This window comes from Meriones unguiculatus, chromosome 1 (assembly GCF_030254825.1).
Source record: "Meriones unguiculatus strain TT.TT164.6M chromosome 1, Bangor_MerUng_6.1, whole genome shotgun sequence".
Classification (NCBI taxonomy): domain Eukaryota; kingdom Metazoa; phylum Chordata; class Mammalia; order Rodentia; family Muridae; genus Meriones; species Meriones unguiculatus.
This window is the reverse complement of record NC_083349.1, coordinates 109709943-109724781: the sequence shown is the minus strand read 5'-3', so window position 1 is coordinate 109724781 and position 14839 is coordinate 109709943. Positions and strand designations below refer to the sequence as shown.

At 43.0% G+C, this 14839-nt stretch overlaps 1 protein-coding gene across 1 annotated transcript in view; it reads left to right on the top strand.

The window, feature by feature from the left end:
• Nucleotides 1–461: 461 nt before the first annotated feature.
• The window catches only part of Rab10 (RAB10, member RAS oncogene family), a 57271-nt gene continuing 42893 nt past the window's right edge, over nt 462–14839 (top strand). Inside the window, exon 1 of the mRNA XM_060365146.1 lies at nt 462–1142. Coding sequence (XP_060221129.1) covers nt 1016–1142 — 127 coding nt within the window. The 5' untranslated portion in view covers nt 462–1015. The remainder of the gene's footprint in view (nt 1143–14839) is intronic.

Here is a 14839-nt window from a genome sequence, read left to right as displayed (position 1 = left end):
ACAAGCGAGGGCCCTTCTGGAGACGTCTGGTTTTAATAAGGAGGTTCTTGAATGGTCCAAGGGCACTCCTTTCTCTCGCATCTAGGAACTACACACACAACACAGGCCACCCACGCCCGTCGCTGAGCCAACATCTTCAGCTCCGCGACAGCAGACAGAGAGCGAGAGAGCGAGAGAGAGAGAGAGAGCGCGCAGAGGATCGCAGCCGTCAGCAGGACGCCCCGGAAAAGGCACGGAAAGGGAGGGCAGGGGCTACACGAATGTAGTACGCCTGCGCAGTTCCCAGGCCTCGCCTCCCCCGCGGGGCGTGTTCGTCAGGCCGCGCACCCAATCAGGAGGCCGCAGGGAGCGCGCCCGCGGCCTCGCCCTCCCTGGTCCCGCCTCCGCCTGCCCGACAGGCCCTCCCGCGCGTGCGCAGAGGCGGGCCGCAGGGGCGAGGGCGCGAGGGAAGGGCGGGTGTACGTCCTTGCGTGCGTCTCAGGCAGCGCGCACGCCGGCGTGAGAGGGCACGGGGAAAAAGGTGGCTCTGGCCGGGGCGGCTCGGTTTCCTGGGGTTATGTAGCAGGGCTCGTCGGCTCGCGAGACCTCCTCCGCCGCCGCCGCCCGCGTCCTAAGCGCGGAGTTTCTGCTCCGGGCCGAGGCCGTGTCCAAGCCCGCCGCGCTCCCTCGACGTAGAGCTCGCTCGCTCGCCCGTGGGAGCGTCCCGGCCGAGCCGCGCTGAGGGGGGAGGGGAGGCCATTTTGTCCCGACCGACTCCCCGGAACCGGGCGGAGCGGCTGGGAGAGGCTGCGGAGCCGCGGGCGCCGCCCCTCGGAGGCACGGGCGCCGCCACCGTCGGGGCTTCCTCGACGAGGCCGTTCGGAAGGTCTCCCGCTCCGCGTCTAGAGCTGCTCTCTCCCCCGCACACGCTTCCCCGCTGCTGCGGCCCCAGAACGCCTGGGTGAGGAGTTGGCCGTAGTGAGCAGCGCCGATCCCTCGGGGCCACCGGCGGCGAGCGCCCGAGCCGCTCCTCCCAATGGCGAAGAAGACGTACGACCTGCTTTTCAAGCTGCTCCTGATCGGGGACTCGGGAGTGGGCAAGACTTGCGTCCTTTTTCGTTTTTCGGATGATGCCTTCAATACCACCTTTATTTCCACCATAGGTAAGACCCGGGGTAGGATGGTGTGGGGGCCCTGGAGCCTCGAGCCGTTGTCTTTGATTCCAGACATCTTGCTTCCCGGAATTTACGCCTTTGTTCCAGTGATTCCGATTCCAGACGACAGATCCAAGTTACTGTTGGAATCGGAATAGCGCTTACTGGGGCGGGGTCTTCCCATGCTTTCCATCCGGTCTTTTGCTTTCAAGTCTCCTCCTCTGTTCGTTGCCTCCTGGCACAAAATATGCAGCATTTAGCAGCGTTCCAGAATCCTGTTTGTTTAAGTGACTTGACTGGCCTTTTCCATAATCAAGTAACTTCACGTTACTTGATGTGATATTTGTAGTAGACATTTTAGCGTTTGAGATGGAAGCAATACTGGCTGTATGGTAAAGGCCCGAATTTTTATTGGAGGTCAGAGAGAAAATATTCCATCTGGCTGTAACTTGGAGTAAACTTGAGAGTTGCAGAATCACTAAGGAAAATGAGAGGGGCGGAGGGGTGGGGGGGAGAGTGAGTTGGCTGTCTTGACTGAACCATTGATGTGTCAGACAATCGGAGGCTCTTCGTGCTTGGGGTGGGAATCTGGCATGGTTGGCTCACAGTGCTTTTTCAAGACCTCAACAGAAGCAGTAGTCTGAGGGAGACGATCGGTTTCTGTCTTCAACCCGATGGAATTAAGTTCTCCTGTTTTACTTGACGATAGAATTCACAGGAAAACATTTCGTCAGTCTTGGCCCTAAGGACTTCTAATGTACTTTCACCACATATTTCAGAATTACTTGATATGGAAGTAAAAGCTGAGGGGGGTGACATTTTAAAATGGGTTTCTTGCTTCGGAAATGAAAAGGGAAGGTTCCAAGAAATTCGTTTTGACTCTGACACCAACATAAATTTTGTCAAAATAACTACATGAAACATCCCCTTCCACCCCCAGTTTTAAAAGTATTTTGTGTCTATCATTTTTGGACCTCAGCTCCAGCATTAGGGCAGTGCAGGAAAACTCGTGATAAATGTAACTAATTTTATAATGAGGTAATATAGAGAAGCAACTTTGGTGGTTTTTCTTAAGAATTGTGAAAATCAAACTGATTTTAACCAATTTATAGTATTACTGAAATCGGCTTGGATTTCCTTATGACATATTTATAAGTAACTTAAACTCATTCTTATAAAGTAAGGTATACTGAAATTACAGTGAGCAAATTTTATTTAAAATGGGTTATTTAAAATGGGAGGGATTGTCAAAATTTCATGAAGCTTAAACTTGCCCTCTGCTTTGTGGATTAGCATTTACAGCACTAAGTTTGCTTTGAGTTGAGGTATAACTGGGTGAGTCAGATGACTAGATCAGCAAATATTTATTGAGCACCTAATGCTAGGCACTGTTAAAAGCTTTGGGAATAAGTGGTGGATACAATAGACCCCTTGACCATTGATGAAGACAATCACAATAGTGTGCAAAGCACTGCAGTGTGGAGGGGGAGCAAGGGGAACTAGTCAGAAATATGGGGAATCTGCTTTGCATGGCCTCACAGTTAACAACAAAGCCTGAAAGACAGCTGTAAGTTGGATCAGAGGGGAGACAGCCTTTCGGAAAGAGAATCTGATGTGTGGTCAGTTTTTAAAAACCTGCCCTTGAGAAGGGTGAGGTGAAATAGGAAGCAAAGTTTCGTTGTGAAGGGTGATATTCAGTTCCCCAGATGCCTGTCCCCAGGTACTGGGGATTGACGTTAGCTTCATGCTTGGTAAGCAAGCTGTTGAGCTACATCTTCAGTACTGAGTCTAGCTATAGTCTTTGTTGGCCTTTGACTTGGGAAAATGGGTTGTTAACACACAGCGCTGTGTTGTAATCCTGGCTCCACAGGTTACTAACTGCAACTTTGGCTACAATGTCTTCAAATAGTATTAGACAGTGTAAAAGTGTGTATGGTACTTGTGAGGATTTATAGGTCAGTGAGAGCAAAGCATTTAGTCATGATGCCAGGTGCTTTGTAGGAGCACAGTGCAGATTTGTGCAGAATATATGGCCTTTCTGCTACTGGTGTGTGACAGAATATGTTGCTTTATGGATGGAATGTGTCCTGTTTGTAATGGTCACTTGAATATTTGTTGGTACGCTGCCAAACAATTTCACTGTAACCTCCGACATTTACACATTTTGATATAAAAGTATTTTGATATTTTATATGAGATTTGACTAAAGTTAGCTGAGAAAATGAACATGATTCTGACAATTATTAGTTTAGTTTAAACACATTCATATATTAGCTCTGTGCAGAGATTTTGAATTCTACTGCCTTAAAAGAGTGCTGTCTGAAAGAACTGAGCTGCCCATGTAAGTAAACTGCTAGTCAGGAAGGAAAATTTTAACAATATATTTTAGCTCATAAAAGATGCAGTGTTATGCAGTCAATTTCAAACAGATATTTTACATTGTTTCCCTCTAATGTGGGAGCTGTATGGGCAGCCCATCTCAATTTAGGCTTTATTTTAGTAGTTCGGTTGCCACATATGGCTACTATATTGAATATATGTCTAAACAACAGAAAAGTAGCCAGTTGATACAGGGATAACTGGAGAGGCTTGCTTTATTACTTTTAGGATATTTAGAATACTAAGTATTTTCAGTGGGCCTGAGTCCTGTTGCCTCTTCAGGTGGCCATTCTAGCACTAAGATACACTCTGAGCCTCAAAAACCTGCACTCATGAGGAAGTTGTCACTTTACATGTGTTCTGAAGGACCAAGCTGCAAGCAAGGTAGCCCCTCATAGTCCAGGCAGGATTGGTTTAGCTTCTGACTGGTTGACTTTGACATTTAACCATCTGCATAAGTGAATCTAAAGTCACAGCTGGGTGTGGTGGCTCATGCTTCTAATTCCAAAACTTCAGTTGCTGAGGCAGGAGGATCACAGGTTCAGATAGCAAGGCCATTAACAAACAACACCAAACAAGTGAATCTAAGGCCATTTGAATAATAAGTTACCCAGGGCCAGGGCTCTTGTGTTTTGTTTTGTCTGTAAGTGCTAAGCACCTAAAAGAGATGGGTGATGAATAATGAACACACGTAGGAGAGATAGGATAGTAGTACATTGATAGTTTCTTCTTACAGAACATGAAGATATGAAGAACATATAGTTAGACCTAGGTCAGGGCTAACTTAGTTTAATACTTTACTTTTCATTTGTTTTCTGAGTATTATGATCTAAATTGGGATCAGATTTTACTTACCAGTAGTGTGTGTGTGTGTGTGTGTGTGTGTGTGTGTGTGTGTGAGATGTGGAGGCCAGACGATGAGGACAGGTGTGGGCTTCTGTCACTCTCCACTTGTACTTTTTGAGATAGGTTCTCTCATTGAACGATGAGCTTGCCAATCAATCATTGGCAGGCAAGCCCCAAAGACCATCCTGGCTCAATTTCCCTAGTGCTGGGATTCCCTATGCCATGCCTGGCTTTTTACCTGGGTTTTGGGCATCTGCACTGAGGTCCTTATGCTTGTACATCAAACATTTTAGGGCAAAACTTGTCCTAGAAATTCAGTGATTGTTTGGAGTGTAATTAAGAAAGTTACTGGTTCTGGTTGTACAAACGTCAGTGGTTGATTTGACCATAATTTTCTTGGCAGTATAAGCTCTGGAAAGTATTACTCAGTAGTATAGTTACATGAACTTGTTCTTAAAGCACATTCCTCCCAAGCCCCCTTTTCCTTTTTTGTTTTCTTCATGACAGGTTTTCTCTGTGTAGCCCTGGCTGTCCTGGAACTCACTTTGTAGACCAGGCTTTCCTCAAACTCAGAGATCTGACCGCCTCTCTGTCTTCCGAGCGCTGAGATTAAATGTGTGCATGTGTGTACTTGTGTATGTCCTTGCATATGTGCTACTAGCTTAACGATGTTATTACTTACTTTGTGTGTTTGAATGTTTTGTCTGCGTGCTTGTATGTACACTTTGTGCCTAGTGTCTTTTGAGGCCAGAAGAAAGTGGCAGATCTCCTGGACAGTTGACAGTTAGGAGCCACTGTGTGGGAGCTGGGAGCAGCAAGTGTGTCTTTCTCTGTGTAGGAGGCAGAGGCAGGCAAATTTCTTGAGTTGGATGCAAGCCTGGTCCAGGAAAGCCAAGGCTACACAGAGAAACCCTGTCTCCAAAAACCAAAAACAAAAAAGAAAGAAAGAAAGAAAAGAAAGAGAGAGAAAGAAAAAAAATACAGGTGTGGCGAGAGGATTAAGGACCAAATAATAGAAACAATACATTAAGAATGTGTGCTTTGGCTGGGTGGTGCTGGTGCACACCTTTAATCCCACGGCCTCACAAAGATCTGCCTGCCTCTGCCTTCCAGAGTGCTGGGATTATAGGCATATGCCACCATGCTGGGCAATTTTTTTTTATTTTTCTAAGGGCAGTATCTTCACTGAATAGTGGAGTCCCTGGCCCCCATGTAAGGAAATTAATTTGATAAAGATTTGCCTCTGATAGAGGTATAATATCTTTTTATTATTTGAGTGCATTAGTTAAGCTTTGGAAGAGTAAATTGATTCTACTAACCTGCATTAAAGACTTGTTGATTAGGCTAGTAAGATGGCTCAGCAGTTAAGGGCATTTGTGCCAAGCCTGAAGACCTAAGTTTGATCCCTGGGACCCACTTGGTTCAAGTCGTCCTCTCACTTCTGCATGTACACTGTGACACCTAAGTGTGTGTATGAATATACCCACACGCAGTCAAATTAGTCAATAGATGTAAATTACTCTTTCCTAAGAATCAGTTGATTTTACTGGATGTGGTGGTACATACTTATCATCCAGTACTCAGAAGACAGAGTGTGTAAGTAGGTCTGAGGCCATCCTGATCTACATGGAAGATTTGAGGCTAGCCAGAGATGAGATGGATATGGTGGCACGATCCTGTAATGCTATAACTCAGGACATAGGCAAGAGAATCACTGCAAATTAAAGCCAGCCTGGTTTATGGAGCTTGCCAGGCCAGCTGGTACTATACCGTCTTCCCAAACAAAAGGAAAACAACAAAAGAGTTGATGAAATTCAACTGACCCCATTTTATATAGAGTGTCTGCTTTTAAGAGAAATGGGCCAAACCTTTGTCATAAAGCATGTGAGAGCTGTGTAGCGATACTCGGGGTCATGCTGCAGGAATGCCTGAGGAATTTTTCTCATTGAAGCATGTGCTTTTAGGATAGACTAAAACTATGTAAGTTTGACTCCAAAAATACACATACAAATGGCTTATAAGCACATGAAAAGATGTTCAGCCTCTAATAATTAAAGACAAATCAAAGCAACATGAGATGTTATTTTACAGTCATTAGTTTGGCTGTTCTATTGACTATTCTATTCTATGGCTATTAGACCATGGTGGCACAGGCCTAATCTAGCTACGTGGGAGGCAGAGGCAGGAGGATTTCAGGTTCAAGGTTTGTCTAGTCTGCACGGCAAGACCATTCTAGACAAGGTAGTGAGAACTTGTTCAAAATGAAAAAAAGGAGGGATGGGGATGTAGGGTGCTTATTAGTATGTGTGAGGCTCTGGTTCAGTCCTCAGTAAGGTGACATACTCATGGGATATATGAGAGAATAAATGACTAATCTCACAGTATCCCAGTGAAACAAGACAGAAACAAAAGCAAGTGTTGAAGATCTGGAGGATTTGGAGCTCTGGCATGTTGCCGGGACTTTAGATAGTACTGTGGGAAAAGCATAGGAGCTTTTCTAAAAATTATGAGGGCCTGGTTTTATGAGCATGACTGTAACCTCTGCACTCATGAGGCTGCAGCAGGAGCTTTGCTGTGTGTCAGCCTGGGTTATATACTAGATCTATGCTACCCTGAGATACAGTGATACTCTGTTTAACAAAATTGAGCAAAAAAGGGCTGGAGGACATGGCTCAGTTAGCAGAATGCTCCCTAGTAGGAGGCCTGGGTTTAATCTGGGTTTAAACTGAGTGTGGTGGCATATACCTGTAATTCCAGTGCTCAAAAGGAAAAGGCAAGAGGATCTGAAGTTCAAGGTCATCCTTGGCTAACTAGGGAGTTTGAGACTAGCCTGGGTTAGAGATCCTATTTTTGTTTTTTAAAGGGCAGCAAGAAGAATATGATCCAGTAAATTTCCGTGTAAGTTATACCCAAGATAGTTAAAAGCAATTTTAAAATTTTGTGGTAGAACTCTGACTCCCAAGGCCTTGTGCATGCTAGGCAAGACCTAGTCAGAGAGTTTGAAGTAGGGACTCAGAGGTGTTTATATGCCGGTGTTCATAGGAACCTTATTTACAATAGCCAAAAAGTGTAAATAACTCAGATACCATTGATGGATGAATGACTAATAAAATGTGTATGCATGCTATGGATTATTCATTCTTGAAAAGTAATGAAATTCTGCTGAGTGCTATAACATTGATGGACCTCAAAAACAAAAATAGCCCACACGATGGTTCACACCTTTAATCCCAACTTTCTAGACTCAGAGGCAGGTGGAACTCTGAGATTAAGGCCAGCCTGGACAACATAGTGATTGTAGAGAGATCCTGTCTCAAAAAACAAAACAACATAAAGTCAGATGTAAGAGGACAGATACTCATATAGAGGTACCTAGAACAGACAGATTTATAGGGAGAAAGGAATAGTGATCACCAGGATTTAATAACAAGGGTATGCAGAGTTAATGGCATAAAATTTTCTCTTGATATTCAAAGAGTGGTTTGTTTTTTGTTTGTTTGTTTTGTTATATATAGTTTTGGCTGTCCTGGAACTTATTTTGTAGACCAGGCTGGCCTTGTATTTAAAAAAAAGTCTGCCTGTCTCTGCCTCCAATACTAGGATTAAAGGCTTGTTCCACCCAATCCCTACCCCCTACCTCTGTGGAAGCTGAGTTTTGGAGGTCATGGGGGCACTGTTGATCCTCCTGTCTCTGTCTCCCTTTGTGCTGAGATTACAGGACTGTTAATACCAAGCCTAGCCTATCAGTTTTTAAGTGGCTAAAATGGTACGTTTTGTGACATGTGACACTACCAAACAAAACCTTGAAGACTGTTGAAATATTTGACCAGGCTGTCTAAAAAGAGCGTTTTAGCACAGAAGGCCCCTTCTGTTCCAGATGACAGCTAATGTTAACAGTGGCTTCTGAGCAAAGAGGAACCTTCAGCAACCGGTTTCATGATTCTTCTCAGGGCCTTGTTTGTGACTGTGCTTCTCATTCTGAAAATGTCATTGTCACATTGTACCCCACACCCTAGCATGTCGTTAAGGTAGGATAGGTAGTTCTGGAGTTACCTGGGAGGGGCAATGTTTCAACTTGGGTTATTTGTCCTTTGCATGATAGTGTTGTCCGGAGCACAGTGGAGGAGGTAACGCTAGAAAGAACTGTCCTTTTCAAGAATAGTAGGATATAATGCTGTGTCAAGTACTAGAACAAAACTACTTACTGATACTTCCTTGTGACTTGGAGGAGGGAAAGAACAGGAGGAGAAACACTGACCATCTGTTTCAACTTGAAACAGTACAAGGTTGCTCAGGCGGTGCTTTGGTAGCAGCTTTGGGCAGAAAAGTGGAGTCTTGATTTACAAATGAGACTGTTTATTGAGCACAAAATACAAAATTGTGATTAGCCATAAACACTACATGAGGAAACTGCTTATGAAGATGGTTAAGTCGTGAAAGAGGAGTTTAAAGAGCAATGGGTAATACGTTTGAACCTAAAAACTGGTGAGAACAAGTCTTTGTAAATATGGAGTGAGTTCTACAAATACATTAATATTGAGGATGTAACCTGTACACCTGTAACCCCAGCCCCAGGCAGAGGCAGGAGAAATGCTGGAAGTTTGAGGTCAGTCTGGTTTATACAGCAAGTTTTAAGCCAGCAAGGGCTACAGGGAAAGACCTTGTCTCAGAAACCAAAGTAAGTAAAACAACTGAAGTTTCTTAAATTGGGATTGGTGAGGAACAGAATTTGAGAAGATAATAAAGGTGAAGAAAAAAAAAATGAAGTGGAGCTAAAAATGGCTGTGCTCTGTTTGAGTTAGTGTGCTTGTCTAACATTTGGGAAAACCCCAGGTTTGATCCTCAGTGCAGAAATGTGCTCCCTCTGGTTTCTAAATCTTTACATCCTTCTTTATCTTTGTCCCTAAGCTTTTTGTTGTTGTTGTTGTTTATTATTTTGAACATGTGTTGTGTGTCTCTGTGTGTGATGGCATGCATATTGAGGCTAGAGGACAACGTTGTGAAGCCAGTTTTCTCCTTTGACTTTTAGGTGTGCTCCAGGGTTGAATTGAATTTGGGTTGTCAGGCTTGCCCAGCAAGCATGGTTACCCTCAACACCATCTTGCACCCTCCCCTCTTTCTTTCTTCTGAGTTAAAATTTCTCTTTATTCAATTCATTTCCTTTTATCTGTTTCTAGGTTTACTATATTCTCAGTAACGTCTCAGTGAGTTTCTTCACAGTCAGACCATTAGAGAAACAGTCTTTTGGTTTTGTTAAGTTCTGAGACTGGAAAAGGCAGAGCTTTTCTCCTCACCTCTTCTGTAACAGGCTAGTAGCACAGCTATCTTTGGAAATTCCCCAGGTCTTCTATGTATGGCGTTCTTGTTCTTGCTGAACAGTCTACCTTGAAGCTTGTCACCCTCCAGTAGTTTCTTGCAGTAAGGCTGCATACAAAGGGAAGTTTTTGAGACAGTTCATGTTAGACAGTTAGACAGTTCTTTTTTAAAGTGGTGTTGGGGATCAAAACCAGGACCTCATACGTCCTGGACTAGGGTCCTGCCATTGAGGCATGCCTCTAGTTCCATGGCAGTGCTTTAATTCTTCCCTTTGATTCACCTGAGTGTTTGATGGGAGTCTAGGTTGAAAACCTAGGCTTTCTATTTTGTTCTAGCTTTGGGTGGTGCTTTGGTTTCAGAACTGTTCTGATTCCTTTGTTAGTGGTGGAGTTATTTTTGAGTCTTAGGGTTTAAAAATCCTTCCTAGTTAGAAGTTTCAGTTCTTGCTTGGTGAGCACTGTTTCTTTTAAAATCTGTCCTTCTGGGTGTATGGGTCTTTGAGATTCTTTGCTGGGCATCTTGTTGCATGTTTTCTTCCCTTTCCTTCCTGTTGTCTTTTTAACTGGATATTGGACTCCATGGATTGTCTTAGTTTTTATTTTCCAATCTTGTTTATTTATTCTACTGCCTGGGAAATTTCCTCAACTTTACCTTTTAGCTGTGTTTCCCCTACTCCCATTCCCTTTTCCTTAAACCTCAGCCTCCAGAGGACTGACATTACAGACTTGTACCATACCTGGCTCTCTTTAAACTTTTTCTCTTGAATAAATCTGGGTCTGTGTCATTCTGTCTCTTGCTAACTTGATTTCTTTTTTTCTTTCTGTAGCCCAGCGTAGTCTTGAACTGGCTGTGTAGCCCAAGAATGTCTTTGAACTTCCAATCCTGTTTCTACCTCCCAAGTGCTAATATTATAGTCATGCCCTATTATGTCCAGCTTATATTTTCAACTTTAGTAACTTCTGTCTTGTCTTTCCATTTTCTTTTCCTTCCTTCTCTCCCCCCCTTCTTCCTTTTCATCCTTCACATTATATAGGCTAGAATGGCCTTGAACTTGTCTTCCCTTTACCTCCCAGTGCTGGGATCACACACCTCAGTAGGTAGGGTACTGGCTGCCAACCTTGATATCCTGAGTTGATCTCTGGGACCCACATTGTGGAAGGAGAGAAGTGATTGCCACAAGTGTTCTCTGACTTCACTCATGCACCATGAATGACATCTGTGCACAAGTTTACAAGAAGGTTTAAAAATTAAGCAATTAAAAAAAAGAATTAATTGTTTAAAATGTAATTTCAGCCAGTGGTGCAGGCCTGTAATCCCAGTTATTCAGGAACTCGAAGCAGAGGATGACAAGTTTAAGACCCAATTTAGACAACTTAATGTGACTCTGCCTCGAGATACAAGTGTAAAGAAGTGTGGGCGTGTGTTCTGGTGAGAAGAATGCTTGCTTAGCATGTGGCCATCAGGTTCAGTTTCCAGTCAGCCTCCTCAGGTGCCCCATACACACACAAAAAGAAAAAAAAGGTATTTGCAGGCCTGGCTGGTAACAAACTCCTTTAATCCTACTACTTGGGAGGCAGGTGAATCTGTGAGTTTAAGGTCAGCCAGGGCTACATACTGATAGAATGTTTTTTGTTTTTTGTTTTTTTTTTTTTTTTAATAAAAGAATAAAGATTTGCAGTCCCTTTGATCATGGATGCTGAGACTTTGAGAGGATGATGGACAGTGAACATTTTCTAGAAATCTGGAAGTGTATCTTTTTTTGCTTGCTTGTTTTTGAGACGGTCTCAATATGTAGTGCATATTTGTCTTGGATTGCCTCATATTCCTTAATGCTAGGAATAAAGGTGTGTTCCTGCTATGTCTCAACTTTGTAGGTGTGCTTCATGGAGCAATTCTTTTTTTTTTTCTTCCCAGAGAATGATAATTGTTATAAGGAAAGAAAATCCCTGCTAGGAGGTGATGGCACACTTTAATCACAGCACTCAGGAGACAGAGGCAGGCAGATCTATGAGTTCAAGGCCAGCCTGTTTAGGAAAGCCACCGCTACACTGAGAAACCCTGTTTCGAAAAGCAAAATGAAACAAACAACAAAAACAGAAAAAAATGAAAGAAAACCCCAATAATTAAGTTTTTTACCAGTACTCAGGAGGCAGATGCTGGGATGAAAACCTGGTATCTCAGAGAGTCAGAGAAAGCACCCAACTCTCATCCCAGAAAGAAAAAGCCCTATCTCTTCCCTGCTGTTTTAAATGCCCTTCAACTCAATGCCCTCTCATTTCTACTTCCTGTGTGTGTGTCTATCCTCTGGGCTTCTCTCACTTTCTATGACTTCCCCCCCCATGTTTACTTTCTGTCAATCCAGGTTGCTTATTCTGCCTCTTGACCTCTAGGGTTAACTTTATTTAATCCTGTTTACAGAAAGTTCTTGGATTAAAGGTGTGTGCTAAGGCTGAGCCACACCACAGGAATTTGTTTACAGTAAACAGACAGCTCTAGGGCCAAAGACTGAGTTGTACCACAATAAGAAACAGGTTTTTACAGTTCACAATCTCCAGGCTCACAATGGGATCAAATATCCTGCAACCAGTGACACTCAAGTCACCTGTCTGTGACATGTGGAGAGAGGAGGGTATAAATCTGCTTGCCTGTGTTCTTGATGGAGCATTTAAAGACAGTTGGTTAAATGGCTGTATAAGGCTAGCTTAAATTTCAGTATATTTAGTCTTTTTTTTTTTTTTTAAGTGCATGATTATTGCACTTCTAGGGGGTCCATGTTTGGTCCCCACTCACACAGAGCAGCTCAAAACTTCCTGAAACTCCTGCTCAGAAGTGATCACGAAGCCTCATGTGCACATACCTTCCCTCCCACAGACACAATTAAAAATAAATTTAAAACAAAAAGGACCCCCCCCACACACACACTTGTCTTATTCCCACATTTCGCTGCACTTGTTTTCCCAGTCACTTCGATTCCTGCTGTATCTTGAGCAGTGATGGCGTCTGGCTATGAGGCTGCTACAATGCCTTTTTATGCACCTTCAATCAAGTCCTGCTGTGTATCTGAGATCTGTTCTCCTGGTGCTAAACCTTTCTAGGTTCTAGGGCGTGGATTGGTACATTCCTATTTGCTATCTTCAGTTGACCCTGATCTTTTTAGAGTAACAATGTCTAGTTGCTGAAATGAAGATGGAATTTATAATTTTTGTTTTGTTTTTAGTGTTTGGAGAGAAGGTAGTAGGAAGATCAGCTTTTCTATCAATAGGAATTTGAGATACTTTTAAATTAAATGACTGTTTTTAAAGTGCACTCGAGTGTGCATGTGTGTATTTGCATGTGCTTATGTGTGCTTGTGCATGTCTGAGCCAGAGGGCAATCTCTGGTGTCATCCTCAGAAACACCATCTACTTCCTTTTAGACAGACCCTCATTGGCCCAAACTGGCTGGCCAACACCCTAGTGCTGGGATTACAGTGCCACAACGCCTGGCCTTTTTTTGTGGGTTCTGTGGCTCGATCTCAGGTCCTCATGTGCGTGAGGTAAGCCATTTCCAGACTGAGCCATCTCCTTGGCCTACTTTTGAACTTAAAACATTATTGTGTTAGATTTTATTTTGTCTTTTGAGACAGCTTGTGTTGGCCTTGAACTTGATATGAGTGGGTTTCTGATACTCCTGCTTCCACCTCAAACGTGTCACCATTCCCAGTTTCCGCACTATTGGGGATTACACCCAGGGCTTCCTGCATATTAGGCAAGAAGTACTCCAGGTATTTTATATTTTTGGGCTTTAAAAATTTTTTAATTTTTTTTTTATTTATTTTTTGAAACAAGGTTTCTCTGTAGCCTGCTGTGGCTATCCAGAACTAGCTCTGTAGACCAGGCTGACCTTGAAACTCACAGAAATCTGCCAGCTCTGCCCCCTAAGTGCTGTGATTGAAGGTGTGTGCCACCACTGCCCAGCTAGGGATGGTATTTTGCTATTGATTTTGTAAATACCCAGTTTACTCTCATATAATGTTATTTAGGATAACCAGATGAATGTTGTAGGGATCAGAAATTTTCAACTACTGTTCATAACCATAACATTTAAGGAAATACTAATTTAAATGGCTAGTTTTTTTTTTTTACCCAGTTATTTGAAGCTTGGAGGATATGTTTTGTTTTTTTTGGACCGGGTATGACTGTAGTCTTAAATTTTAGTCTTTATGCTCTTGATAAATTGATTTTATAAGACACCCAACAACAAATGGCCCAGCTACTTCATAACTTGTCAGTATTACAGTAGTATGTTGTAAGACTTGCATTAAGTAGTAAGACAACTAAGTCTTGATTTTGGCCGATTCAAACCTAATTATTTGCTTACAGAAGGGCAAGTGTTGAGTTAATTTACCTTTATACAGTCATAATCTTAACATTTTACCTCCTTTAAGTGCATTTTTGTGTAATTTTGAGAATTCTGTAGTTTCTTTCCCTCCCTTCTTCCCATTTTCCCCTCTTCCTTTCCTCGGATGTGTTGTTTTGTTTTGAACAGGATCACAAGTAGTCTAGTCTGGCCAGAATTCTCTGTGTAGTTGAGTAGTTGAGGGTGACCGTGAACTCCTCATCTTCCTTGAACTTGATATGAGTGGGTTAGAAGTGGGATTAGAGTTTACTTTATAGCCCTTGAATTCACGTAAGAGTCTCCATGGTACTGGGATTACAGGATTGAACTGCCCTGTCTGGCTTTACTTTTTGATTTAAAAATTTGTGCGTATATTTGTGTATGGGAATGTATTCGCAGTTTGTGAGTTGGAGGTCACACTTCAGGAGGTGTGGTTTTGTTTTGAGACAGGGTTTCTCTCTGTATCTTTGGCTGTCCTGGAACTCAGCGAGCCATCTGCCTGTCTTGGCCTCCCAAGTGCTGGGATTAAAGACTGTCACCACCACCTGGCAGTAGTATATTCTTTCTCTCCACCATGTGGGGTCTAGGGATCAAACTGTTGGGCTTGGTGGCAGGTTCTCTTAACCTGTTGAGCCATGCTCCAATTTTTTTTTTTTTTTCAAACACAGTTGACATTTATGAATAAGAAGTTTTGACAGAGATTTGAAGCCTGGAATAATAGAGAGATGCTTAGTTAAAGTCATTAGACTTTGACCTTTTCTTTAAAAACCTGATTTTATTAAGATATA